Genomic DNA, 27,484 nt, shown 5'->3' on the forward strand with positions numbered 1-27,484 from the left:
CGCCTCACGTGATGGAAACAGCGGAGGGGTACAAATACCCAGCTGTGTTCCTGAGGTGGGATCTCTGCACCCGCCACAGGGAAAATATGAGTCAAGGCCTCTTACAAGGACAGTCATAAAGCTAATTTCTTCTCTTCTGTTTCAGTGATTGTAGAACAGGGCTCTTTCCCAGGAACTGAGCATGGGATCACCCGTGCTGGAAGCATAGGTCTCTGCTGGTTAAACTGAATAAGCTGGCAGTAGCAGGTCATGACATGGACACAAGCCTTAAGTTCAACTTTCAGTCATTGTTCAACTTTCAGCCTGCTCCCAGAGACCTGGGAGGATTTGTAGCAAGATGTATAGGATGAAACTTGTTAAGTTTCCTCAAGGATGCTGACATGACCTTGCCTCCTCTTTTTACTGCAGGCGCCTCTCTGGAAACCAGCTCTTCAGGATCCCAGGGGAAGCCTTTTCTGGCCTCTACAGTTTGAAGATTTTGTAAGTCACATTTTCTCAGCCTACTGTTTATACCATCCATCAGGCAACAATACCTTTTGTCCACAAGACATGGGCCTCTGCCCCATTCAGAGCCAGCTGCAATGTAATATGGTACCATATTACCAGTTTCTAAATCCATGCAGGTTAAATGCCAAGCCAGATGATCTTGCAGCAGCTTTCGTGCACACTAGAGCTCTGGCATACCACTGGTTATAACTACAGGCAACAGCATTATCATTTGGTACTGTAGGGAAGCCCATAGGACATAGGTGCTGCCTGAAAATGAATGACAGACAAATGTCTGAAGGTTCAGAGTTTGGACACTCATCTGAAGAGCCAGGCTGAAAGCTGAAGCATTTACCTGGAGTTTATTCAGGACTTGCTCCAGCCCACTGAAGTTGAAAGGTCAAATGCAAAAAACATGCCTGGGTAGAGGCCAAATTGCCATTGCATCAGCATCTCCCAAACACTAATTCATTCAGGATTTAGGATACAGGATGAATCCTGATGAATCCCATCGGGATTCATGGGTTCCCCTTAACAGGCCTACAGAGTTCTCTAATAGGCCTTAGACAATATCCTGCTGGGTACAAGATAGAGACTCCTGTCCCTTGCACCGGCTCTCTCTGCAGCCCCGCCATTCTGCTGCCCAAAGAGGAAGGTAGCGGGGCCTGGGAACAGCCCTGCCCGTGGTGTCGTAGGACTAGCAACTCATGGGCAGACTTCTTTCCTGACATAATCTCACAGCACACGTGGGAGTCCTACCAAGCATGAATTCGCACGGCTCTCTGCAGCTACCAGACAGTCCAGCTGCAGCCTCTGCTTAGCACCTAGTTCCTTTTTCTTGCTTTCAATACACATTCTTCACATTTCCCCTGCAATAAACATTTCACCCCGGAGGGGATGTTTTGAACTCAACCGCAATGTGAAATTGTCGTCGTTGGCCCAGTTTATATGAAGCAAGCAGGTACAAACCTGCTCTCGGGATTAGAGAGTACAGTGCTGTTTACTAGGCCTTCTGAAGATGTAAAGCATGAATCCTGCCCTAAATCTCTAGGCTTAGCAATGAGCTCCTTCTTTATCCACTGCCTGCATTAGGCAATGAATCAAAGGAACTGAGGAAAAACCGCAGCTCACCCACCCAATTTCAACAAGAGGAACTTTCTACTTGGGGAACTTGTGGGCTTTGAAAGCCTCTTTTGATCAATTCATATTAGAGTCACTCCCAGCCAGCTAATGATGCAGAACATAGGAAGGGTGAAGCCTGCACAGCATCCCCTGCAGACTACAGTAATAACAACAAGCCAGCTCTGCCTCGCACAGGACTGTCCAACTTCTGAGTGGGTGGGGGCCACCTACCACGCTGGCCACAGGCCCCCAGGGTGCGCACCACACAAGTGGGTGCACACCATGCGAGCTCCCTGAGGCCACTCTCTCCCATGCTGTGGGACCAGTGCAGCTCCCCCATCTCATGTGCAGCATGAGCCCTTCTCCCCCTGCAAGCCTTCTCCATTGCTGCAGCTCTCACTGCCCACTCCTACCATGCTGCCCAGCCACAGAAAACCCTGCCACTGCAGCAGCAGAAGCAACTGGGAGGCGTAGTGGCTGGGCAGGTTCCTGGGAGCTGCACATTAACCCCTGATGGGCTGGAGTGGCTGATGGGTCACCAGTTTGACAGCCCTGGCCTAGCAGATACCAGGGAAGGCTGCAAGACTTCCCCATCCTTCTTCTGTGATAGGCAGGGTGGGTTCTGCACTCTCAAAAGTGGGTGTGCTTCAACCCCAGCCTAGAGCCTCCCCCCCACAAGGGAGAAATTAGGAAGGAAAATGCACACAGAAACTCCAGGCTGTCTCTGGCATAAGCCCAGCACACAGCAAAGTGGAGTCCTGCTTTGCCATGCACAATCCAGCTGTACCTCCCAGCCCCCCAGCAATGGTGAGGACAGCAAAGGGAAGAGAATCAAGGCTTGACCATGTCCCAATAGCCACCCACCCACTGGAGGGCTGAGGCCATGCAGGCCTCTGTATTGACACAGCCAAGGCAGGGTCCTGGCCAGTTGGAAGGTGTTTCGAAGCAATCAAGGCTCTCTGTGCCATCACCTCCACCTAGTCGAGGAATGGGGACTCCTACGTACCCACAGATTCTGGGACAACATAGTGTCCTACAAAGTGTCCAGGAGGCAGAAAGGACTGGCAAAGGAAAGGTTAAAATGTCCCCTCAGAGCTAAACTAGAGGGAATAACAAGATGGGGAGGATGGCCCTTTACATATATGAGTAGTGAGGGGTCTTTTGAAGGGGCTTTCTGCTTTCAAACAGCAACTCACTGTCTTGCCTGCCTGTCGACTGCTGGGAGCGTGCAGCCTCCCAGAGCTTCTGCTGCATGTGCTGGATTTCTGGCCCTGGTTGCTGTGGTGTGTAAAGCTGTCGTGTGCTTCTGATTTACAGCCTTCCTCCTGGAGCTGCTCTAATTGTTTTCTGTAACGATATTGCTGGCTTCCTGGGGGTGAGGTCACTGGCAGATGCAGTTGTGTCTCCCCTCCAGACTCACTACTGGTTTCTGCTTCCTTCACCCCACTTATTTTGCTACCATGAGAGGGAGGCACATGGAGAAGGGGCTACAGATTGGCAGGATGATCTCTGAGGACTCACTGGGATTTGACAAGCCACCAGGACTGGTGTGAGCATTAGGGGATGAAGCAGTCTCTCAGCCTTCATGGCCACTTCCCACCCCAGGGTTGCTGAGTGCTGTTCTATCAGGCAGGGTCAGGGAGCTGGGTCCTTCACCCAGCTTTGCCATTCATCTGCTGGGGGATTTGGGGCAAGACAGGTCCCCCTTGCTGCCTCTGTTTCCTTTCCCAACCTATGCCTGCCTTTCCTGCTCAGGCTGTAAGCCTGTCAGGGCAGGTATCGTCTCTGGCTGTGTGTACATAAAGCACCTGACACAATGGGGCTAGGCTGGGGCTTCTTCATACTGTTGTGATACAGATCTCCAAGACGCCCTCTGAGAGAAAGAAAGCACCGATGACATTTTGCAGATGGGGAAAATGAGGCACAGACAGCTGAAGAATGGGACCTGTATCAGAGCAAGAGTATCCTGCATGAGCCTACCATCAGTTCCTTCCACCTTCCCCTGAAGCATGTGGTGCTGCTGGTGGCCAGAGGATGTCAGACCCACCCCAGTGGAACAGAGGAATCATTTCACTGGGTCGCTGGCCACATTCTCTGCCCTTGTGACCTATGGAGGAAATTGCCTGTTGGGTTTCAACTGGCAAAACTACAGGTGTAAAGGACTCAGCAGTGCACATGACACCAAATTTAGTCAGGTGTTGCACCGATTCTGTATTCAATCATGCCCTGCATATTGTGGAGCCATTCACACCTATGCAAAGTGGGTGTGAGAAGGCCTCTCTCTGGCAATATTAGACACCCCCTTGGTGAACAGTGATCTGGCCTTGGTTATACGCACTTCTTTTCACCTCCTAGCTAAACTACAGCAACGCAGTGTACCTGGGCATAAATCGTTTTGCAGTGAAAGGCTAAGCTGTTGAGGGTTAGCTTTTATTGCCATGGGATAAAAGTATGACCATGGGCACTTACTGCATTAATTTATCCGTGCACCCCTACCCTGCCCAGAGCACTGCAGTATGTCTCCTCAGCTACACAGGCTAGCACAAGCACCTCTGCCTTCCCCCTGGCTCCCTACACCTGCAGAATATCCTGTGGAATAGCAGGTCCAGCTCAGGGGACTCATCCTTATCTTCAAGGGACTCCATGGCCTGATTCCCAGGATACCTATAAGAGCCACAGCCTCTTGGATAGCAACTCCACTCCCCAGGCCAAGGGGACTTTCTATATTAGAAATGACCTGCACAAGAGACCAAGTGTTCTCAGGAGCCTGTCCCAGAGAGTGGGATGTATTCCCATGGGACCTATGGACCACTACAAACATCCCCACCTTTCATTGCAAGTGCAAGGTGTCCTCCATCTTGCCTTCACCGCTGCAAGCATGTGCACCTTGGAGGTAGTAACTAGGGACTGAATTGCCAGGAGAAGAGAGCCCTGGGGCATGGGGTATTAAAAAGCAAGATGTATCCCACAGTCTGAGATATCCCTGCAAATGAGCTATCGCAGGGCATCAGCAATCTGGGGCTGCTAGGTATCATGCAATATTAGACTTGAAATAACATGAGCTATCTCAGGACATGAGCTGCTTTAGAAATACTCAAATGGGGTTGTCTGCGGAGTGAAATCTGTTCTGCCAAAAGGGTCCCTCTTTGTCAGCCCTAAAGATTGAGGCCCTCAATCTATGGGCACACAGGCCTGGCAGGTGTGGTGACAGTGTCTGCCTCCATCCCCTTTGTCTACTTAGTGGTCCTACCACCATGCTTCAGGCCCATGATGTGGCACAGAAGAGCTCAACCTCCACCCAGTGCAGTCTCTGTGAGGAGGGCATGCAATATTCATCCTTTGGAAACTGGACCAGGTGGGCACCCGCCCTCTCACATGAGACCCCCCCTCTATCAGTGGGGAGTGACTTTGGATACTAGTGCCCCCACCCCAGTGTTCTCAGGGGAGCAATTCAAAACTAAAAAGACTGCTTCTTCTCTAGCTCCGGGGTCAAGCAGGAGTGACGCCACTGTGGTGTGTGGGACTGGTTCTCTCTAGCTGTCACATGGCTGGATCACTGTGTCCATGGGAAAGGGGATGCACAGGGCAAAATGCCCTGCAATACCAGGTCCACCAAGACACTCTGGCTGGTTCATGGCAGTCTGCTGTCCTCCTGGCTTGGCCAGCTAGTTATGTGGGACTGGGTGTGTGGCTGCCTTACATTGGGAGAGCAATGCAGAGAGAACACTGGTGCATCTGGCTGGTGATGCTTGTGCATCCTTCACACAGGTGTGAAGGTGTCAGGTAGAGGAAGATGCAGCTGAGCGGAGTTATGCCTGCTCTACCCAAGCATGAGAAGATTGGACCCCCTGAGTATTTTGGTTAAGAGTCACTGAGGCAGGTTGCAAAGTGTCTGGGAGTCCTGCAAGCACAAGAGGCTGATTCTGATTCTGGAGTGGGGAGTGGGGAACAGCATGGGAAATATTCCTCCTGTTTCTAAATGAGCAGCTTTCCCCAGGAGGCATGTGGAGAAGCATGAATGGATGCTTTCTCTTTAAATCCTCTCCCCAGCCTGCTTGCCTGGAGAGGTAGGTGAGCAGCCCTTGATCTAGTCTCTCTTCCTTTCATCTTGCTCAATCCTGACAAACAATAAAGGGAGCTGGCAGAGGCCTTTGCAAAGGGGAATGACAGTACCCCCCTGGCCTGCCCAGCCTTCCCCCGCCCTGGCCCTCAGGGCTGCCCTGTGTGCTTGTAGGGGAGGGAGGGATCCCAAGGAGAAATGGGGCTGGCAGTCATGTAGTGATGGTTGGGCATGCTGACAGAGACCTGGATCCAGAGGTAACCATGGAGCTGACTTAATTTTCATGACAGCCAAAGGCACAGAGCCATCTAGTTGAGGATGGTCCTGCTTTGAGCAGGGGGTTGGATTAGATGGCCAGATGATGTCTAGAGGTCCCTTCTAACCCTAATTTTCTATGATCTCTGAGGGCCCTGGCCTCACATTTATTAACAGGCTGTGCTCACCTTTGCCTTCTGGCTGCCCAGCCTCAAGAGGAGGCTGGAGAGTGCTCTGGGCACTGCGTCACCCATGTCCTGGTGGTTAGAGCACTTTGCTGGGAAGCCAGAGGTGCAGGTACAAACACTTCTGCTCTGGTGGGTCTCCTGCTCTGGGCAAGGGCCCCATGCTGGGGTGCAAGTGAAAGAGCCCTTTGTCTCCTACACCAAGTACCTTCTAGATGCAGATTTGCGGCAGATCACATTTCAGGACTTAGGCAGCTTCACGTGCATCTGCAGGTCATTCTGTCCCCACTCAGAGTCTACGTGGCCAAAGTGCAGTCTACAGAGCATCCTCTGAAGGGCAGCACATGATGAGTGCAGCTACCAAGGTGCAGATACAACCCAACCTGTGTGTAGGTGCCTAAAAGCATAGTTACTCCGCTTCGCGGGTGTGACTTCAGCAGCGAGGATGCAACAGAATTTCGACCTGAGCCCGAACCTCTGTGCTTTGAGCTGCTCCCAGGTTGTCCACTTTGCCCTGTTGCTGGTCTCCTCTACACCCACCTGAGAGCAAGTGGCCAGGGGTTATTTTGTTATCTGTGGACCCAGGGTTAGAATGAAAGCCATATAGACATGCCCTTAGTGCAGTAATGCATAGCCAGCATGCTGCAGGAGAACAATGAAATGTTGTTGATTTTCTGAGTTTTTTCTGGAAAATGCTGTTATTTTTCTGTACTCAAAAAACAAGTGAGAGCTAAGCACCAGCATTTTCCAAGGGATGCTTTGAGTCGACCGAGGACCTTAAGTCTAAAAAAGGTTGAGAACCACTGCTTTAGAGATTGGGTCCTCTCTAAACTGTCCTGTCTATTTGTCCATCCTATTACCATGGGCAAGGCCCACCTGGCTAACTAGTAGCCCTCTTTTATGGGGGCTAAAGGATGAATGGAACAACTAAATTCTTGGGACAACTAATGAAAAAAACAGGATAGGAGTGTCATGTGGGTCAAAGGGTCAAAACATGAAAATAAGTGTGCCTGCAGGGAAAACTGAGCAGAGTCCCCCAGGCTGCAGCCACTGGCACTCAGAGGCATCCAAGGAGCTGGCGGATGCCACCCACTGGTGCTCTGCCCGGAAACGTGCACGGACGAGTGAAAGGAAAGTGGCCTCGCAGTCCCCGGGCACCTTCCTGGCCAGAGCCTCTTTCCTGGTCAAGTACAAGGCCCACTTGGCCAGGGCCATCTCTGAACTGTCCTGTGTGCCTTTGAGTCTAGGAGGACAGACAGCTCCTGCCAGCAGCCCTAAGACAGGTGGGCATTTGCAGGACCTAAGGGAGCCCCTGCCCAGTTCTGGATGGCAGCGCCATGAGAGAAGGATGGTCCCATTCAGGGGAAAGAGCTTGCATCAAGCGTGGAACTGAGCAGATTGAATCTTCAATGTGCAAAGGCAACAGAACAGGGAGGTTTGCTTCAGGGTATCATGTAAATGGCTGCAAAGGCCTAGAAGAGAGCTTATCCAAATGACCAGGAAAATGCTGAGCTCACCAACTCTCCCTTCACAAGAAGGGAGTGTCAGCCAGGGCTTTGCTGATGTCCCATTGCACTAGAATTATTGCACAAGCCATCGTTTCTGTGCAGATTTATTGCCCCCAGTTGTACATGCTGGAGCACAATGAAGTATTTCTGGACTGGGGAGGCTGTTACCATTTAAGGGCTGTTTTTCCTGAAGCGAAATATGCATAGTAGTGACTGGAGCACCCACATCAGGATAAAAGAGATTCCAGAAGCTGTGCCCTCCTCTTCCCAGAAAATCAGGCTCTCCTGGGATGGGAAGGATGCTCTCTGTGTGCCAGATCATTTGTGTAGTTCTGCACCACACACATCTGGGATTCCCCCCTTCCCCATCCCGCCACATTTCTCATGCTCCTAATTCAGTTGGAAATTCAGACCTACAAAGCCGGGATTTCTAATGAGTTGCCAGCTCTAAGGCAGAACCTCACTGTGGTTTTGCCCGGACCTGTGTTTTGGGGCTTGTGTCCCACACAATGGTGCTTTGTGGCATGCTGGGGCATTCTAGAGAACAGATTGCAGAGGGACCTGGCTTGAAGCACAGGTACCAGGAGCTGCTCCTTGCCAGGAAGGGTTCACATCAATTAAGCTACACAGGGGTGTAATTCCAATAGCATATCATGGAGCTATCTGCCTGTTGGTACCTTTGGCTCCCATTTCACACTCAGCTGAGGAATAGGGGCTCTGTTCCCTGGGATCTAGTCTGGCATAGGCTGAGACACAGAGATGCCTCAGCTCCAGCAGTCTGAAAGATGCTGTTCAGGTTGAGGCTGTTGCTCTCAGCCTCTCCTGCTCCAGACCTCTCTGCAGCCTGCTAACGTAGCTATGCACTCCCCCAGTGTTGCTTCTACTGGGGATGGCACATAGGAGCCAGGGGCCAAAATCTGGCCCCTCGTTCTTGTGGGCATTGGGACTCACCCTGATAGGGATGGGGTGCAAGGGAATCTGCACTGGCACAGGTTTGGCTAGGGATGCTCAGTGGCATGTGTCCCATCCTGCACTCACTCTGCTTTAAGCCTAGCAGAAGGCAGGTGTAAGGCCTGTGGCTGTGAGTGCCTGTGCTTCCTGCTTTTTTTTTTAATATATTTCTCTATATATGGTTATATATCTACCATAAGCTTTACTTCACACACCTTACAACAGTTTTAAATCTCACGCACCTGTTACAGTAAACTCACCTGAGCTCCCATTCACAGACTTTTCCCTAATTCAGAAAAAGTCTCTTAGTCCTCCTCCCTATTTTGGGTTTTACATTCTCAGTTCATTCATTGCCCTTGTTGTTGTCACTGTTGCTGTCACTTCTGCTACTGCTGTCATCGTCTCTGTCTCCAGGTTTGGTTGTGTTGCTGTGCTCCTCGTCATCCATGTCCACTCCTCCTCTTGGTGGGGCTTTGAAAAGTTTGTGCCACTTGTCTCTCTTACAGATGGAGTTGGTTGTTTTTTTCTCTGTCCTCTCTCTGGCATGTCCTTGTGTAAATGCAAATGCCCAGCACTGGCCTACCATGCTGTTTACTTAGAGCAGCAGAGCTGGCAGTCAGCACCCGGTGTAAACAGCATCCTTTACACTGCAGGCTGTAATAAGAACCATTGCTCTACATGAGAGGCCTGCCTGCCCTATACAGCGCCCCGCACTCTCTCCATTTCCTTCCTGCTTCTCTTGATTGTTCCTTGCTGCATTCTTCATCCCTCTCCTGACCATCTTCTTGGTTTGCTGAGCACAAAGGGCTCAGATTCTGTTCTCAGCTGCTGCTATGCCAGCTGGGGTTACTGAAGGTGTCCTCAGACAGCTCCCTGTCTTTTTCCAGGGCTTGCTGCTTAAAATGAGCATAATCTGGACTCAGGGAGCCTGCTGAGGATGTGTAGTGTGACCCATTGTGACCGCAGCAGTTGGGACTTCAAAGCAGGGAGATCAGAAATGATGTGTCGTGGCTGTGATCTGCACTATACCGGGTGTGCACCATGCCCAAGGAATAAAACTGGGAAAGCCAGGGAGAGGCCTGAAGGTGGGAAACTGAGCATGCGAGAGGGAGAGGTGCACCCGTCCCTGTGGGATTAAGAGTGGGAAAGGTGGAGTCCACACTGAGGAGAGGGGTAATGAGTGTGCCAGTTCCCAGCAGCCGAACTGCCCTCCAGCTGTGCACACCGACACACACACAGGACATACACATAGCACACATACACCTCTGCACACATAGCCAGACAAGGTTCTTTGGGTTGATGTGATATTTTTTATTAGACCAACTGAACAGTTGGAAAAAATGTTCTTTGCAAGCTTTCATGCACAAACACCCTTCTTCAGCTATAAGGAGAGTCTGTCCAACACTGCTACAACCAATACCCTTCTGCACACAAAGCACATTCCTATAGGACAGCATCATTTTTATGATGCACTAAAGAAAGGAAAACAGACCCCTTTACAGCCAGGCCATTAAAAGACAAAGGGACAGATCCTATTCCATCTATTTGGCTTCTAGGTAGGCTTGCAAGCCTAAGTGTGATTATTTGACTGTGCTCAAGTCCCTGAAAATCCATTAATGCATCTACTTTGGTAACGTGCCATCCTCTTTCCGTAAGACTGAGTCACAAAGAAGAAGCAAGCAGGAGGACCCACCCACCCTTTGCATTAGCAGTTTTTCAGGGGATCAAGCAGGGTAGAATAGAATTACAATTAGGCACCTAAGTCAACTGACATAATAAGTACAATAGAATCTGGCCTGGATACAGAGCTACACCGGGGCAGATCTTTCATCAGTGCAAGTCTGGAAACCTCTGCTGAATTCTGGAGTCCACCCACTGGAGCAGTTTCCCCATCTGCAAACAGGAGTGATGCTACTGACCTCCCTTGGTAAAGAGCTGGAAGATCATGTATTCTAAAGCAGTGTTGGGGAACCAAGAATTATTGGTAGCATGTGGAGTCTTTTTATTTTTAAAACACTAGCAGCCAAATAAAACAACGAAGATGGAAAGCTGGGATTTGGCCTAAGACTGTTCCAGCCCCCCTCTTTCTGTGCTGTTCATAGGATGCACATTACCATCCCCAAAACAGTAGGGCCAGATCCCTCCATCTTAAAGTCTAGGGACTGGAAAGAAACCCTGCGAGTGCTTCTACACATGCAGTTAATGTGCCCCTGTACACATCTGAATGTGTGCCCGTTGGGAGGAAATTTGTTCCCAATGGGAACAGTTCAGTCTAGGGCTGCTCCTGCCCTGTTCTTCCCCCCTGCAGTAGTCAAGGAAAGCTTCAGACTCCCCTGGGGCCAGCCCCAGGCTGGTAGCAGGCACAGGGGCTGGTCCTGATCTCTGTGAGGAGGGAGACAGCTTTCCCAGCTGTCGGGCAGCTGCCTCCCAGCCATGTGGAGACTGGAATGGGTCCCAATCTCCATATGGCTGGCAGGCAGCTGCCCAGCAGCTGGGACAGCTCTCCCAGCCACGTGGAAATCAAGATGAGTCCTGATCTCCACGTGGCTAGCAGACAACATCCTGTGAGCTGGGACAGCTCTCCCCACCCTGTGGCCCTCTGCTGCCAAGGCTGACTGGGAGCAATTTGCTCCCAGTAAGCGTCTACACGTGTGCTTCAGCACATTAGTTCAATGCACTGATTTCTAGTACCTGTATCTACAGGTACTAGAAAACAGCACATTAGATTAATCTACTGCACAATAATTGCTGCATACAGTGACAGTCTATTATGCAGTAGGTTAATCTAATGCACAGTAAAGCATCCTGTGTAGACACACCCTGTAATATCATATCCACCCTTGTGCCTGCCTCAGACTCTCCCAGCAGATACCACCTCACTCTCCCCAGGGGCCTCTATGCTGCAGAGCCCTTGAACATGTTATATACTAATCTCAGCCTGGATTCCAGACCACCCACTTGCAACCCACAAGCTTACGTTTAGGGGACCCTTGGCGACCGGAATGTCACTTCCATCCCCTCCAGCCTTTGGGAGGGTTTCCCTTTAAATGTGAGGCTTTGTGGTGCTTTCCAAGACAGCATCAGGGAGGGAAAATAACTTCATTGTGTTGTTGTTGGGTTTTTTTTAAGTTTTCTCTTTTTTAATTATAGGATGCTGCAGAACAACCAGCTCAGACGGATCCCTGCAGAGGCACTGAGGGATCTTCCAAACCTCCAGTCTCTGTAAGTCATTAAGGCTCAGCACCATGAGATGCAGAATCCCTTGGGGCCCTGGGCTTCCCAGCATCTGAGTCACTAGTTCCTTTTTGGGGGTGTTCTGTCCCTTCGGCTTTTTATTTCCCAAGTGAAAAAAAAAATCTTCTGTCACTTATTTTGGAGGGAGCAGGGGCAGAGGCCGGTGGAAGGAGCTCTCTCGTTAAAGATGTTGCAATGAGATTGACCCATGGGCCTGTTCTGACAAAAAGGCCACTGGAACTGATGCGCGTATCCAGAAGCACTGGGAAATGCCTTCATATACAGCAGTCTCCACCCATAGCCCTGCAGCCGAAGCCTACCACACGGAAGGGAAAACAGGCATTGCCTACGCACAAATTGTACTACTCTATGGCTACAGCTTCTCCACAGTGTGGGTGGAATATATTAGTGTTAGTGGTTGCTAATAGGTTAGAGACAATGGATTCATACAGGATGGCGTGGATAGGGATGAGCCTCAGGCAGGGTTTAGGGCTAGATGACCTCTGGAGGTCCTTTTCAGGCCCACTTCTCTTGGCTTCTATGATTTTATAATATCATTGTAAAAATGCTTATTTCCAGCTAGTGATTCCAGGATTGGGGAAGAAATATTCTATACCAGCATGGTACCCATTTATATTGGGATAACGGCATTCACACTAGACTTTGTATGGTGTATTGGTTACAAGATCACACCCACACCTGCAGTGATTATATGGTGCAACTTTCAGACGTAACGCTTGGCTCAGAAACAGGGCTCTAGAGTTTTACTCACTGAGTTTGAGAAATAACTACTTGGAAATCTTGTGGTAAAGTGTGCAGTGGCTTTCATGCATTTTTTCACATTGTAAACACATTTTGAATGGTTTCTTTTCTCCAGGTTGATGAAGAATTAATCTTAAGCTCCTCACTCCAACCCTAACCCAGCTGTGGTTTCTTTACCATGCAGAAGTGATTTAAATCAGAATTTTTTTGGTGTTCAAGAGCATTTTACAATAGGCTTTTTTTGGCCATTCATCTCTCTATTGTTTAATCCAGATTTAAAATGCTATGCCTATTAAAAAGGATTTGGTATATTTATTGCTATGGTTTTCAGAAATTGCTGTTACTGCAAGTGGGTAACATCATGACAGTCATTTCCCCATTTTAAAAATTGGAGACAGAGATCCAGGCCTTCTTCCTTCCTGCTGGGGGCAACATGTAGTCAAAGAGTATTTGTAAAGCCTTTGAAATATCTGCTTTGGAGGTATCATGTGGAAAATGTTACACGGTAACCCTACAAAAGTATTGAGGAATGCAACGGGGGTGGGGAACTTCACACAACAGTTCAGCCAAATCCCCCTGCATGCAGTGCTCTGTAGTGGGGCTCTGGGCCAAGCTACGGAGCTAGCTTGGCACCCACCAGCGGCTAGCAGTGATGTCTGGTATTGCAACTCAGGACTGACCCTCCAGGGTTCAGCTGTAAAAAACAAAGTGTCTATGCAGAGACGTAATGAAGTCTCCCCCAGAGCTACACTTACGCACCTAAACTAGTCTCTCCTTTGTCCAGTGGAGAGCAGAGCTGTGCAGCTGGTCAGTGCACTTGCAGCACGTAGTTATTGCCGAAACCCCAGTATAGTTGGGCTATGCAGGTCCCGTTCCCCTGGTCAGTCTGGAGTTTCCACTGAGCCTACAGGTGACATTTGGTGTGGCTGGCATAGCCCACGTGGCCTGGCATCTGTCCCTGTAGTAGTGGCTGGGTCTCAAGGAGACTGAGGCAGCCTTATTTTAGTCTCACACCAGATTTATACCAGGGACTCTTCCTTGACTTCCATGGGAATTACTCCTGATGTACACCAGCGTGAGACCAGAATCCAACCACCAGTGTCTGGATTACCAGATACTATGAGGGGGAAATAAGTACAAACAAAGGGAGCCCAGTGGAAAAGCAACAGCTTTCTTTTTCATCTGCCAAAATTTAGAGATGTCCCTAATGTGAATTAAAGGTCCAGGAATTTTTATCCAGTTGACTCATAGTAGCTAAAAGACCCTTGTGGCCTCTGTGAAGCTCTGCATTTATCCCTTGCTGAATGGCACCACTAGCCAGTGGAATAATTCAAAAGCTTTCAAGACCTCCCTCCTTGAAAGAACATAAGCTAGAAGAAGCAGAGGAAAACAGAAAAGGCCAGTAATGGCTTCCAGACATGTCCAGTGTAGACTGGACATGGAGCCTGGCCTGTCCATGGGCTTTGGGGAAGAAATGGCCTCTCATTTAAAAAGGAACCAGGCCATGCTTGTACAGAGGCCTATCAAGCGCCTCCAGTCCTTCAAGCTGGAATTAATTGCATGGGTAGTTTACTTTCCCAAATGAGGAACAACAATGTCCTTGTCCAGGTTGCTGCCTTTCTTGGTTAGTCTCACTTGTTATGTCGATAATACTGAGTGGCCTGGGAGGAAGACACTGCCTCCCACCCCAGAAAGCTGGAAAGGAGAGGGTTTAGCAGACACAAAACAGGTAAGATCAGCAGCATGATCAGCCTCAGCTGCCTGGCATTTGCACCAAGCTGTCTTGTTACTATCATGACAATATCTGGTTCTTGTCAGGCACTTTCCTTCCACAGATCGCTAAACAATTTACTGTGGTGGTGAGTCCCAGTAGTCCCATTTTACAGATGGAAGATGGAGGCCCATGGAAGTGAAGGGACACAATTATGATCACCCAGCAGCCAAGAACAGAATCTCTTGATCCCAGGCTGCCTCCTAACCTTATTGGTGACCTGTGGTAGCCTGCACGTGCACTTTGTTCCCCATGGCACAGCTGGGCCTGGAATATAGTTGTCTCTTGAGAGCTGGATTCCACAAAGATCCCTTAGCCCTGGCAGGAGTTCCTCCAAAGTCGTTCTTCCAAGCACTGGACCAGTGTGTCCTGCCTCCTGCTTGCATGATCTGACCACACAGTATCACACGGTACATCTGCAGACTTCCAGGAAAAAGAGCAAGGCATGCCTCAGCATAGGTGTTGCCTAAATCTAACATTTGGGTGCCTGCCTCAGGATGATTCAAAATGACATGATTTGGCACCTGGGATCCCTGTTCAGTCAATGAAAGACTTTGGAGATGCCTAAGAACAGTTTGGTAGAGGCACATAGGTGCTCAGCATAGAGGCTGGGGAGCTGCAGGCAGCTCCAAAGGGCAATTCAGAAGTCTGGAGGTAGGCAATGGGAACCGTGAGATCACAGGGATGTGTCTGAACTCCAACCCATCTCAGGAGCTATCCACAAGTGCCTCCATTCAAGGCACCTACACTCCTTTCTGAGATGCTACCTCATGGGTTTCTGATGACAGGTGAGTTTCACAAAAGCTAGTCTCACCTGTTGAGGTAGCCAAGGAGGAGGTAGTACCCTGGCCATCCACCCTCTGCCTCAGAGTCTAATGGTTACAGATCTTGCCAAGGGAGACAGAAACTGTAACACCTCTGGCACTTTCTGTGTTTTGTAGCAAGCGATGCAAGGCCATTTTGCATCACTCACTGGAACGCAGGTGCCTCAACACTGCCCGCTGAAGGCATGCCTCTGATTCTGTGCAACAATATTTTAGCAGGCTGTCATACAGTTCCTAGAAGGGTCTCATAGCATATCCTACACTGGCCTCATATCAGCAAGGTATTAGCCAGGCTGGGTCTTCCTTACACTGTTGTAAATTCAGAGTAACTCCAGTGAAGTTAGACCGGTGTAAAATTGGAATAGATGAGATCATACTCTGGCCTATTATGTCCCCTTCTCAATGCAGTGCCTAAGAGGCTACATCCAACTCTGTTATACTCTTCTTTTATCAGTCCTTCAAATAGTGGGAGTTATGGTTGCAAACTGCATGCTAAGCAATAAAGACACCAGTCTCTGCCAGGGCTGAGGAGGTAAGAGTCAAGTTCTCAATGCCCATGACTCTTAGTGACACTTATGCTCCTAAATCACTTAGTGAACTTTTACAAACCTGACCCTACACATGAAGTTGACAAGAGTTATAAACAGAAAAGTATGATTCATGACTAATTTAGTCTTTTGTTCTGTGCAACTACTGCAAAGAGACTATGTAGACACAGTGAAGGCCAAATAACCATTCCCAGCATGCCAGGCCTAGCTACCCACACAACACACACTGCTACATTAGTTGGATTTTGGCATGTTCAAAAACACAGGACACAATGAGTGCCACAAGAGGACTCACAAGGTATTTAAAGGAATACAACCCTATTCCTATGCACTACAGTCACAAAAAGAAAAAGATTTGCCATTCCTCCCTTCCCTATTGTGCCTTTGTACAAAGGAGAAACTGGTGCTTCTTTGCATTTTTGTGTGTGTATGTGCACACGAGAGAGTCGGGGGAGAGGCAAAGAGAGAGACACCCTGGCAACTTTCCTTCTAAATTTGAATTCAGTATAGAAATACCCTTCTGTAGTGATCTCCCCTTGCTCATTAAATTCCATTAAATGAGTGGCTATTAGAATAAATTAGGTCTGATTTGAAAGAGATGAAAGGTTATGGAGTAAACAGCCTTCCCTTGTACCAAACTTCATTGTGTTTTAAGGCAGATATAAAGCTAAGCTGATTTGCTCAGGTTTCATTGGTTCTGCCAATACTTCTCTGAAGTAACTGGCCCCAGGCCATGAACCTTCAGTTCTTGCTGTGTCTCACAGAGATAGCCATTTCTGAAGAAGAGAGGAAAGGTCCGTATTGCAAATTTTTCTCTTCTTCTTATTCATGTATCTATGAGTAACTTTCCACAAGTTTATGAGGCTCTAATATATTTATTGCAAGCGTATGAACCAGCCTGGAACATCCATATATCATTGCAGCCTGGCTTCCAGACGTTACAGATTGGGGTATCTGAGCCCATGCTTATTCATCTTGCCTGAAGCCTCTGGTTTTTCCATTCAGAAATGGGAAACAATTTTATGCACTTCATGACTGCTCACCCTGAGTTATAGGGCTTGCATGGCACTTTGTAGACTATTAAATAGCTGCCTTGCAATCAGGAACACACCATAAACTATAGTAAGCCGACATGAGAGTTAAAAAGGGGCTTGAAGATTGGAGCAGACTGGAGAGGGGAGGAATAGACAGTTGTAGTGCACAAAAAGGGACTGCACAGTGTTTATTTCCTTGTCCTTTCAGATATTTGCTTTTGAACAAAAAGCTCCTCCTTTGCTTTGGGTTTGGGATATTGAAGTCTGTCAGCAGTGGTGCATCTTCACATGTAACACAGAATGGAAATGCAGGTAAAGGGACAGAGGAGAGTCAGGCTGTGAGGAAGGACATTTTTATATAAACATCCACAGAGGCCTCCTGAATATGCTGACAAATGTTAGGTTTAGAGACCTACCTGCCCAAAAGCGGATTTGATTTGCTTGGCTTTTGTACATGAAATCAGGGTCTAGAGTTGGTCAAATTTTAGTTGCAGTTAAACTTTCTTGGGAGTTTACTTTGCAGTAATTCATGAGCCCACTATGAGCTCTATCAACATACATAAGTCTCTGTGCCGTTAGCTGAATGAACAATTTTCAACTCGTGTCTGGTGTCTAGTTTGATTTCTGCTCCACCACTGTTCATCTCAGTCATGTGGTATTGTTTGTGCCCCCTGATCGGACTGGAAAGTTTTAAACAGGAAAGCAACAGATACTTGTTAACAACCCCATGGTCTTATTGTGGACACACTTTTTTTCTCATTTCCTTGTGGATGTTTCATGAAGGACAGCCATTCCCAAAACTTGCCCAGACAAAAAGGCATTCACACAAATGTTTGCAAATAGCAAACAAAAAAAGGGCAAAATTAGCAAACAAGGAGGGCATCAGCAAGGATAAACTGAAAAGCATCCAGAACGAGCTTGAATGTTCACGACTGCCCTTTCCAAACGCTCAGCAACGTCTGCTTTGGGCTCAGAATTTAATTGAATATTCTGCTTTTTTTTCCCCTCCTGATTATGTTGCAGCATCACCTTAAATCCCAACTCTGAGAGGGGGTGCCCACTATACCAAACACCGAACAGCGGTTCTTATGGGAGGAAATCAACATTGTGGCTTGCCAAGCAGCAAGGTCTAAGAGCTGTTAACATGAGCTACCAGCACTAGGAAAAATTGGAGGGAATAAACTATAAGAACAGCTCTGTGGTTCAGAGCTGGGTGACAGAATGGCTTACACAGTGATGCTGCCCAGCATTGTGTGGTCTAAAGACACAAACTTTATTAGATAATTTACCTTTATTTTATATGTAGTAACATATCCTTATTATATTTATATCATAGTATCTATTCTATTTTAGTTTTACTATATACCACACAGAATATAAGCACAAGAGACCAGGAAGGGATGTATAGGAAACCATGCAAAGACGGGTGCTTTGCCTAGTTTTACTTAACTGACCCAGAGAGAAACAGTTCCAAGCAACAGGGTTTCCACATTGTCATGGAGTGATCTGGAGTGTTTATGTTGCATCCTCATGGGAATGCAAAGCAATGTAGATGCCCATAATGGTTCTGCCCCTCCAAACCCATTTCCTTCCCCTTGTCTCCCCCACCGCCCAAAAAATAATAATGAAGGAGGAGTTTCTCCCTTTGTGGAAAGAGAATTGATCAAAGCTATCAACCCCTATTGTGCTGTGCACCAGAGACCCTTTAGACCCTCAGGTTTGCTACTGCATTGTTTGCTCGGTTCATCTTCCATGATAGGTGTGGAATCCCCCACCAAGTGCACTTTGGGGTATCACACACAGCAGGAACCAGGGACTGAGGCAATAGTACCCATGAAGAAGGAAATTCACTATTATTTCAAACAGCCAAAGTGCCAGGTAATTAGGAAATATAGCACCTGACCCCATAGTACCAGACCTTCACAGGATAGAGGGCACAGGCAAAACTTGACTGGACTTGGAGGGAGTGCTGGGTGGGAAAACAGTGGTGCCCCTGTGCTGTGCCCAGGAACATACACATGGACCTGTTTCTTCCCAAATTTGCAGCTGGCATAGGAAAGGTACAGTCTTGGCTTGAAGGCTGTGACATTTAGCATAAGAAAACAGTCTGCCTGCAAAAGCTAACACTAACCTGACTGGGCAAACAATGCCAGCACGTCTGCTTGAGGCATTTGGGGTTGTGCAGTGGGACTCTTTGCAGCCACTTGGAGATGCCATAGTGATACAGAAGAGCATGTGCGGGCACACTGGGTGTGAATGCCTTGTATTCTGCCTCCTGCTGCTCTCTGATCACTTTAACAGCAGCTTCCTGCTATCCTGAGATTAAGGGGAGAGGGTGAGAAAATACCAACACTTAATTGTCCTGAGGAGGATGGAAAAGACATGTAGCAGGGAAAGCTGTTAGGAGGGAGTGAGACAGTGAAACCTGCAGGAACCCCAAGTCTGCTTCATTTGACAGCTCCTTGCACCCCAGCTTCATATCCCTTCCACGCAGAGTGGAATCAAGAGGTCCAGATGAGCCCGACTCCCCCTTGCACATCACTTCTGCCTACAAACCATCCCCCTGCCCCCTTTGAGAAACTGCCAACTTTTACTTGTGTATCTCTCAGCTCGGACTGTGCAGCAGATAAGCATGGGCAGTGCCAGGTCATGTTGCCCTAGCCGATGCAGTTTCAGCGTAGCTGCTTCCCAGAAGGAAGGGCTGGGTGTTGTCTTGCACCAGGTGTTAATACACTTCATCCTGTCTACACTGAAACAAGCTGGCCCAGGCACTGGATGGCATAACTGGTGCTAGACAGAGTAGCGACGGCTGTACATCCTGCCTAGCATCCTCCCAACACTGCGAGGTAACATGTTCCTGCTGTAAGTGCCACCCACCATGCCAGGATTAGGTTTCTGCTGTGGTGTTTACCCATTGAGTCTTGTTTCTCCATCCTCCCCCTTCCAGTTCTCTGGATTTACCTTGATTTATATTCCACTGCTAATTCTCAGCTTGCCTGATTGAAATTTCCAGGGGGTTGCCCTAGATTTCCCTCTCACGCGGCTACACTTAGAGAGAGAAGCACATTACCTCACTTACAACCCCACATACTGCACAGCCCCTCTTCAGAAATTGTTGCAATGCCCCTGATTATTGGCTCTGCAGCCAGTTCTCTGCCAGCCAGTGATCATTTCTGGAAGGCCCAGCTGTGGGGTTAGATGATCGGGGAGCTGCAGCTCCGGGGAACAGGAGCTGTGAGGAGGCACTGGAGAGCAGAAGCTCTGGGAAGTGGTCAACGACAAAGTCCCTGTAATAGCAAAACTTACATAAAGAGGGATTTGAAATGAAAAATAAATAAGAAGCTAGAGCTCTGATGGGAGGGATTAGAGAGGAAAGCACACAGACCTGATGGCAATGTATCGAAAACACAGAGTGGGTGCCAGTCACTTACCTAATGCTCCCATCCACTTGTGATCCCCTGGCAAAGGCTCCGATTACCAGTGTTTTATAGGTGCAGTAACAGCGTACCATGTGTACTCTGGAAGAGTCGTGTGTCAGCCTAATTAACGACTCTGCGGTTTGTGAGCTCTTACCTAAAGCAGATGGGCACTGTGTCTGTTCCCCTGCCAGATGAAAGAGGTCCAGGGAGTTTCAAAGCAAGCAGGTGCTATAAATTATAATTACTGGGCTTGCAGAAGGAAAGTCAGAGAAAGAAAAGAGCCTTGATAAATTAGAAAATTGAGATCTACTTTTGGGTTTTCTCTTTCAAATCATCATAGTGAAGGGAATGGGCTCCATAGTGAAGGGAATGGATGAGCCCTTCTGTAGCTTCTCGGTAGACCAGCACCCTGAAAGGTACTCATGGCACAGCTGGCTGATACAGTGGGTGTTCCCTAGGGCAATTAAGTGCTGGCAAAATGATGTCAGTACTTATCTCGTATAGGCCACAGTGTAGTAAAAGCTGTTCTTTCCTTATCAGGTTTTAAGTCCACATGAGCCCCAGAGCAAAAGACTTAAAATTGCCACTGTTCTAGCTACCCAAAGCTGCTACCGTAGATCAGCTCTGACCCACAAGACCAACCCACACTCCCCGCACTAAATTCCAGCAGCCATGCTGTGTTTCCACCTGTTGCTAGGCTGTGTGCCACTGCCACCAAAGACTGAACAAGATCTTCAGGCCTGGAGGAAGGGTGATGTTAATTCCCATCCAGCCCTTTAAGCATCACTTGGGGTGGGAGGTACTTGCAGTTCTCCCTCTTCAAGTATTGCAGGAGGATTGGCTTCACTATCTTGCCACTGCATGGGCAATATTGCCTAGTGGTTAGAAGGCAGTAGGACTCAGGGGACCACTTTTCTCCATGCAAGATAATAAACAATTCCCCCATCACATCTATCCAAGGTACTTACCAATGCCCACTGCATGTGTGCGTCTTGCGACTCCTCTGAGAAGGAAGTGTTATTGCCTTCGTGCTACAGATGGGCAACAGAAACAGAGACCAAAGTAGTCTGCTACAGAGCTGAGGCCTGAATGTGGATTTTCAAAGTCCCAGTCAAGCACCCTGACAACTAGGCCAACACTTAAGCCTGTGTACCGGTCCCAGCACTGCCACTGTCTTGCTATGACTTGGGGCATGTTGCTCGTCTCTATGCCTGACATACTTCATCTGTGAAACAGGGACAGTATTCCCTAACACACAAATGCACACGTGGGGAGGCCACGGCTCTAACTGTTTGTTTATGCCATACTTTAAGCTTTCCGGATCAAAAAGCAAAGCAACACTGTTAGCCCCATTGAAGAACAGCAGGTATTGCATTGAACGTTTCCATTGAGGACCCTGCCCTAAACCCTGGTTTCTTGTTCCACTGGTGGACAATGTTTCCTTGACGTTTAGACCTCTACTGAATCTGAATATCTGTCTTCTTGACATTCATATACATAGACAGCAGAGGAAGAGTAATCTAGAGATTAAAAGAAAGTGCTCGTTATGCTCCCCACCAGCTTCCACTGACAAAAGGCAACTGGAAGTCCAGTGAAGGGGCTAGAGATCCAGCTCATGGAAAGGGCACATTCAAAAATATTGTTGCCTCCTTGGTCCAGTCAGGATACCAGTGTTTCAGGCCATTGCAGGAGGGAGCAGCAATTATCTGACGTAGGAGCAGGCAAGATTACATCCTAAATGTACACAAGGAATGCATACACAGGCTATTTGCGTGATGACAGTAGAAATGAAGAGCAGGCAGCTCCTTGCTCAAAAGTCCCCCTCCCCCCCAACAATATTCTTAAAGCTCTGCGTCCACGTTTTCGGATTTTTTGCTCTTCAAGCATCAGAGAAAAGTTTGAGAAACACTCTTCTCTCTATCCAAGGCAATCCACTGTTTCCCCCTGTATAGGCAGCGATTGTCTCTGGAAGGATTGTGTTCATACACACAGACCATAACAGTTTCTCCTAGCACATCCTGACCATCTCTATTGGTTATTTTCCTCTCCTAAAGGAGGAATGGACTACTCCACTTGCAGAAGTGGCAAAAAAATGTGAAGGGGTAAAATGAGTCATTCACGCTGTCCATCATGTCCAAAAACTTGCCGTGTCCATACCAACCAGACAGCTGGTCCAATAAAATATATCACCTTCAAGAAATCTTGCTTCTCACATCTAAAAATCCCCACATTCTGGCCATACTTTGGCCCCACTAAGGACCTGATCTGACCCCCCATGACTTCAGGAAGAGAAGAGTCAGACTCTTAACCTCTGAGCACCAAGCCTTCTGTGGAAGGGTTCATTTCCACCCTGGTGAAACAGTTCAGTCCCTGCAATCTGCATTGTCTTCAACAGGAGCTTTTGGACCCTGATAGAAATGCAATAAAGAATCCTTCAGCCTTTGCCCCTCAGGACAGATAATTATATTTTTATATATAGCTGGAGATTAAAATGCAAGGAATGACTTATAGCAATTTGCGGATATGTGGGCTTTGATGTAGACAAAGGGGAAAGCTCTTCCCACCTGATCAGCCTCTCACAAGCACATAAATTCTTATGACAGATGGAAGGGGAAAATCATTTCAGAATTAGCATGGCCTGAAGAGCTCATCCAAGCCCTCCCCCATTTTCATATCCCACCTTTGATCTGCTTGAGATTTGACAGCTTGCCGTTAACGGCAATATTGTTCCTTATAAATCACATTTGATGGAAGAAGGTTTTTTAAAAGAGTCACTTCCATTGAGTGTTTACAGGATAAAAAGCTATGGAGATAGAACAGGCATCTATAAAGCAGGGATAATGTAATGTCAATTTACAATCTTCTGGCATGGAATTTATTTTGTGACAAGGCAAGTTCAGTATTGTTAACGTGATTTATGGACCATAAGCTTTTTCTTCTGAGCACAATAAAAAGGAAGTCAAGAAGGAACTATTAAGTGGTTAAAGAACTTGGAATCTCAAGGGACTCCAATTCAGTCAAAGCAACCGTGAGTATTTTCCCTCTGATCTCTATTCCTTGGCTCAGGGGTGCTCAGATTTCTTCTGGAGCATACCGCCTCTTCAATAGAAATCATGTTTGGGTTGGGAAGTGGAAGAGCTAAAGCAGAGGCGGCACTGAAACCTCCTCCCTCCGAGAAAACCATCTTCTTTGTGTGAGGCTATTGCTGAAGAACTAATGTGTCTCCAGACACCTCTCTTGTCTCTAACCCAGCAGCTGAGTTTGGAGAGAGGCACAGTTGAATGTACAGGACTTGTCCCCTCCTTGTTTTCACAAAAAATTGTGTTCTCGTAATGGTACATCTGGTGTATGTAATAGCACAAAACTAAAGGCACGCCAGTGGGCTTTGCTTCTGGAGCTCCCTAAGGCTGCATCCACACTGCAATTACACATGCCATCGGGTAAACATCCAGGCAAGCAGCTTGGATATACAGCCTTGTGCCAAAGCCGTTGCTGCCATAGCTTCATTGTGATTGGTACCCAGTGACCCAGAGCAATCGATTAAAACTAGAGCAGGTCTGTCTGCTGTTGGTAGGTAGACCAACATAATCTAAGAATCACATGTAACAGGTATGGGAAGAAGGACTCCCCAGGCCCTTTTAGTCAAATCAGGGTATACCCAGAGAGGGGATATTCCTTGTGTGCTACTTCTGCTTATTAATATAAGACTGACTAATGCCAATTAAATCCCATTTGAAAGTGTTTGTGCTTTGGATATACCCTACAGTTCAGCTACCTGTGAAGACAAGCTACTGCTCTTTAGTACAGATGAGTGAGAAAAGGGACTAACAATTTAGCCCCACGTCACACAGAATAACTCATCCTATCACACCTTACTTGAAAGAAGCTGGTGAGAACTAGCAGCAACACTGCTCTAGAGTTCCCATAGTCTGAGGTTTTTGTGTTACTTCCATGGCGAACCAGGGGCAGATTTAGGGGGCACAGTGGTGCAGTTGCACCCCACTTTGGTACATGCTGCACCCAAACTTTAAAAGCAACTGCCTAGGAGGGGCAGCTGCATTTCTATTCAGGCAGTGCGGAGCAAGTCAATTGGCTTCATGACTTATTATCATTTTCCTGATTCCTGTTAATCTCGCTCCATTTCACAGGCAAACCTCTATCCTTTTCACTGTTCAGACTATCATTTCTTCTGAAATGTTCCTGTCTGCTAGCCATTCCTGGCAATGTCTCTCTTCTATTTTACAGTCCTTCAGACTTTTTTATTAGCTCCAGTTGAAAAGCTTAACTCAGGTGTGGTAATATTTACTCAGATGTAGAAATCCCTGACAGTGAAGTATCGCAGGCACTGTCAAGATGCTCGATTTTGTTTTGTGAATCGGAATAAGACAGATACATATAGCTATAATGATACAATAGCTACAGAACTAATGATACAATACCCTTTGACAATTTTTGCTTAGTTTGTTGTGGGTTTGGTTTTTTTTTACTCTATATATACTTTAGCAAATTAGTGCACATTCCAACAGCTATATTTTTTTCTTTTATTTTAAACTGAATAATATAGTCCTAGCCCCCCTAGCATATTAGCAAAAGCTTCTAGTTTAACTGGAGAAAAATATGTGTTGTTACATGTGATGATGTTCCATACCACCTGCACCTGCCTTTTAAAATCCTAGATCAACTATGCGCCTAACTGCCATTCTCCTTTTGTGTTAGCCTTTCAGTCAGTTAATGACTAGAAGAGTCCTGAAGAAAGCTCAGGAAACCCGTGATACCATGCCAGCCCCTTCAATAGAATCAACGGCCTTCAAATGTAACAGGTGCTCAAAATCTGAAGCTACGTCACAATCCAGATTTCACAAACGTTCCCATCTCCGTGTTAATCTGCTCCCAAGACAAATTTGGAGATGTTCAAAATATGGTTTAGAAACCAGTGGCTTGATCTGTCCTCTTCTCCCAGCTATTTTATCTACTACTTGGTCCGTCCACCTGTGTTATTCCAGCAGTGCCCATCACTTGTGTACAAGAGATTTATAATCTTAATTTTAAGCACATGCAACGCAGGGATCTCAGAGTCCCTGGGGATGAATCAGAAGCCAGCACCAAGTGCTCCATCCCTCCCTATGGAGCCATGACTTTGGCTTCATAACGAAGTTCTAGATGGGACCCAGTAAGCTGCATCCTTGCCTCCCCCTAGACACATCATAACCCTAGCGGAATCAGGCAGCCAGCACAGACTGTGCCTCAATTCACTGGCTCCTAGAATCACTCCATTCACTCCATCCCTGTCTTGGAAAGTATTGGACAGCCTCACTAAATAGCTCTCTTCCTGGCTGCTAAATACCAAGCCCATGTTCTATGTTCTTGGCATAGGAAGGGCTTTTCAAAGGCTCCAGATTAGCACTTTAATATATTTCCCTAGTTGGTAAAGATACACAACACACTGTAAATCTTGGGCTGCTGTGTCATGTCACTCTGGCTCACATGCAGTTAGTCTGCATCCTCCAGTTTATTGGACTCACTTTTCAGGACTGTGACACATTGAATCAGTGGCTGATATATCATTTTCCCTACCAACATCCACTATCACAGCATACACATCTGCCCTTAAATTACTGCAGGTATGTCTCAGTGAGCCTTGAATTAAGGCTCTGTGTCTGTCACAAGGGCATGTACTACTCAGAGGGTGCATCTAAACATGCCCTTTAATGAGCACTAGACTATTTTGCTGTGCATTAAAGTGTCATGTAAAAAATCATGACATTACATTAATGTGCAGTAAACAAGTCTACTGTATTTTAAGCATCACAAAAAAAGCATGCAGATGTGCTACTATTAGCGCAGCCTAACATGCATTAATTTAGTACCTCACACTGGAGGTACTGAATTTAATGCACATTAGAAAAGGCGCATTAATGCATGTGTAGATGCACCCAGTCACACTTAGACTATGTAGTTCAAAGGGAACTGATTGTGTTTGGTTCCCTATTGCAGCATATATTTTCAGTATAATGCAGAAGAACCCACCAAGTGTGTGGCATCTTGAAAGTCATACCAGTCACGTCCAAATGAGCAGACTTTTGCTTCCCCAGGGACAAGTAGCAATGCAACACCTTGTGCCTCTGCTGCTTGACCCTGGAGAACGCCTGTGCCATATGTATGCTCTGGCGCCCAGCAGGTTACCCCAGGTGGGGTAGGGAAGGCTGGGGCCAGCAACTGGTGTGGGTTTTTTTGACCCCAGGATCTCAGGTCCGCGCTCATCTGGATGTGACCACCATGTCCAGAATATACTGCAGAATACAGGAGAAAATCAAGTTCCCAAAGTATCTTCCAACAGAGCAAGAGCCTTTGTTCTGGCATCAGACTCAAGCATCACTGGTTTGAAATCACTTTCCATTTGACAGTTTGAGTAAGAGCTGATAGTACCAGCCTTACACTCACTGAGCACTCTTCAAGTAGGCATCTATGGGTAGACCCCCCTTGCCAAGCCCTGGAGGTACAACAGCACCATAATAAGAGCACAGTGTCCTACCCTAAATGATATGACCCTGGTGCTGCAGGGAATCTAAGGCAGAGCCAGGAGTCAGCATGCAGGGGCTTATCTAGAAAGCCAAACTTCATCTTAGGTAAACTTCAGCCATATCCTTCCCTCATCCAGATACTGAGAAAACAGGCACTGTGCCACCTGTGTCTGGTAACAATGGGATACAACTAGCTGCATGTTCTCAGACTACAATTGCCCCTCCCCATGTAGGGCCCTAACATACATGTTGGGGAGGAGGGGAACAGGACACAGCCTCCTGGAATCCCGTTCAAGGGAAGATGGGCTATTGCTCAAATAGAAGATCATGGAAAGGAGTGTATTTATTTACTGTGGAGGGTTTTCTCACAACATCTGGAAGGTACAGATATCCTCAGAATCCCATGAGGGCAACTCATGGCCTCCACCATGGGAAGCCAGTGACTAAACCAACTTGTCCAGGTATGAATTCATAGAACTTGGTGATCATCAGTGTGAAGGGTTTCTGACAGATAAGTGAAAATCAGCATGGGTGCCTGGCCTTTGTCTATCATTGAGCGCCAACCATCATATGATCACACCTGATCCACCTCTATCCAGGTCTAAGACATAGGTAAAAACAATCTGGAAATCAAAGGATTCCACCAGACACTGATGTTGGCTTGTTTCAACCTTTTAAATAATCTTTCACCGAAGTGGGAGGGTAGGGAGATGGTATAAGAGTTGGTGAGATTCCATCCAGAAATAATTTATTTAGTAGGAAGATAGCAAATTTTTGTTTGGAGGAAGGGGGGTCCCTACCCTG

The 27,484-nt window shown here is 47.4% G+C and overlaps 1 protein-coding gene across 1 annotated transcript in view; it reads left to right on the forward strand.

The window, feature by feature from the left end:
* LGR6 (leucine rich repeat containing G protein-coupled receptor 6) overlaps positions 1-27,484 on the forward strand; it is a 311,458-nt gene that overhangs the window by 148,696 nt on the left and 135,278 nt on the right. The window contains exons 3-4 of the mRNA XM_019513794.1: positions 409-480; positions 11,718-11,789. Of these exons, the coding sequence (XP_019369339.1) occupies positions 409-480; positions 11,718-11,789 (144 nt within the window). The remainder of the gene's footprint in view (positions 1-408; positions 481-11,717; positions 11,790-27,484) is intronic.

The sequence above is a fragment of the Gavialis gangeticus genome, unplaced genomic scaffold (genome assembly GCF_001723915.1).
Source record: "Gavialis gangeticus isolate Ggan-Ray unplaced genomic scaffold, GavGan_comp1, whole genome shotgun sequence".
Taxonomy (NCBI): Eukaryota; Metazoa; Chordata; order Crocodylia; family Gavialidae; genus Gavialis; species Gavialis gangeticus.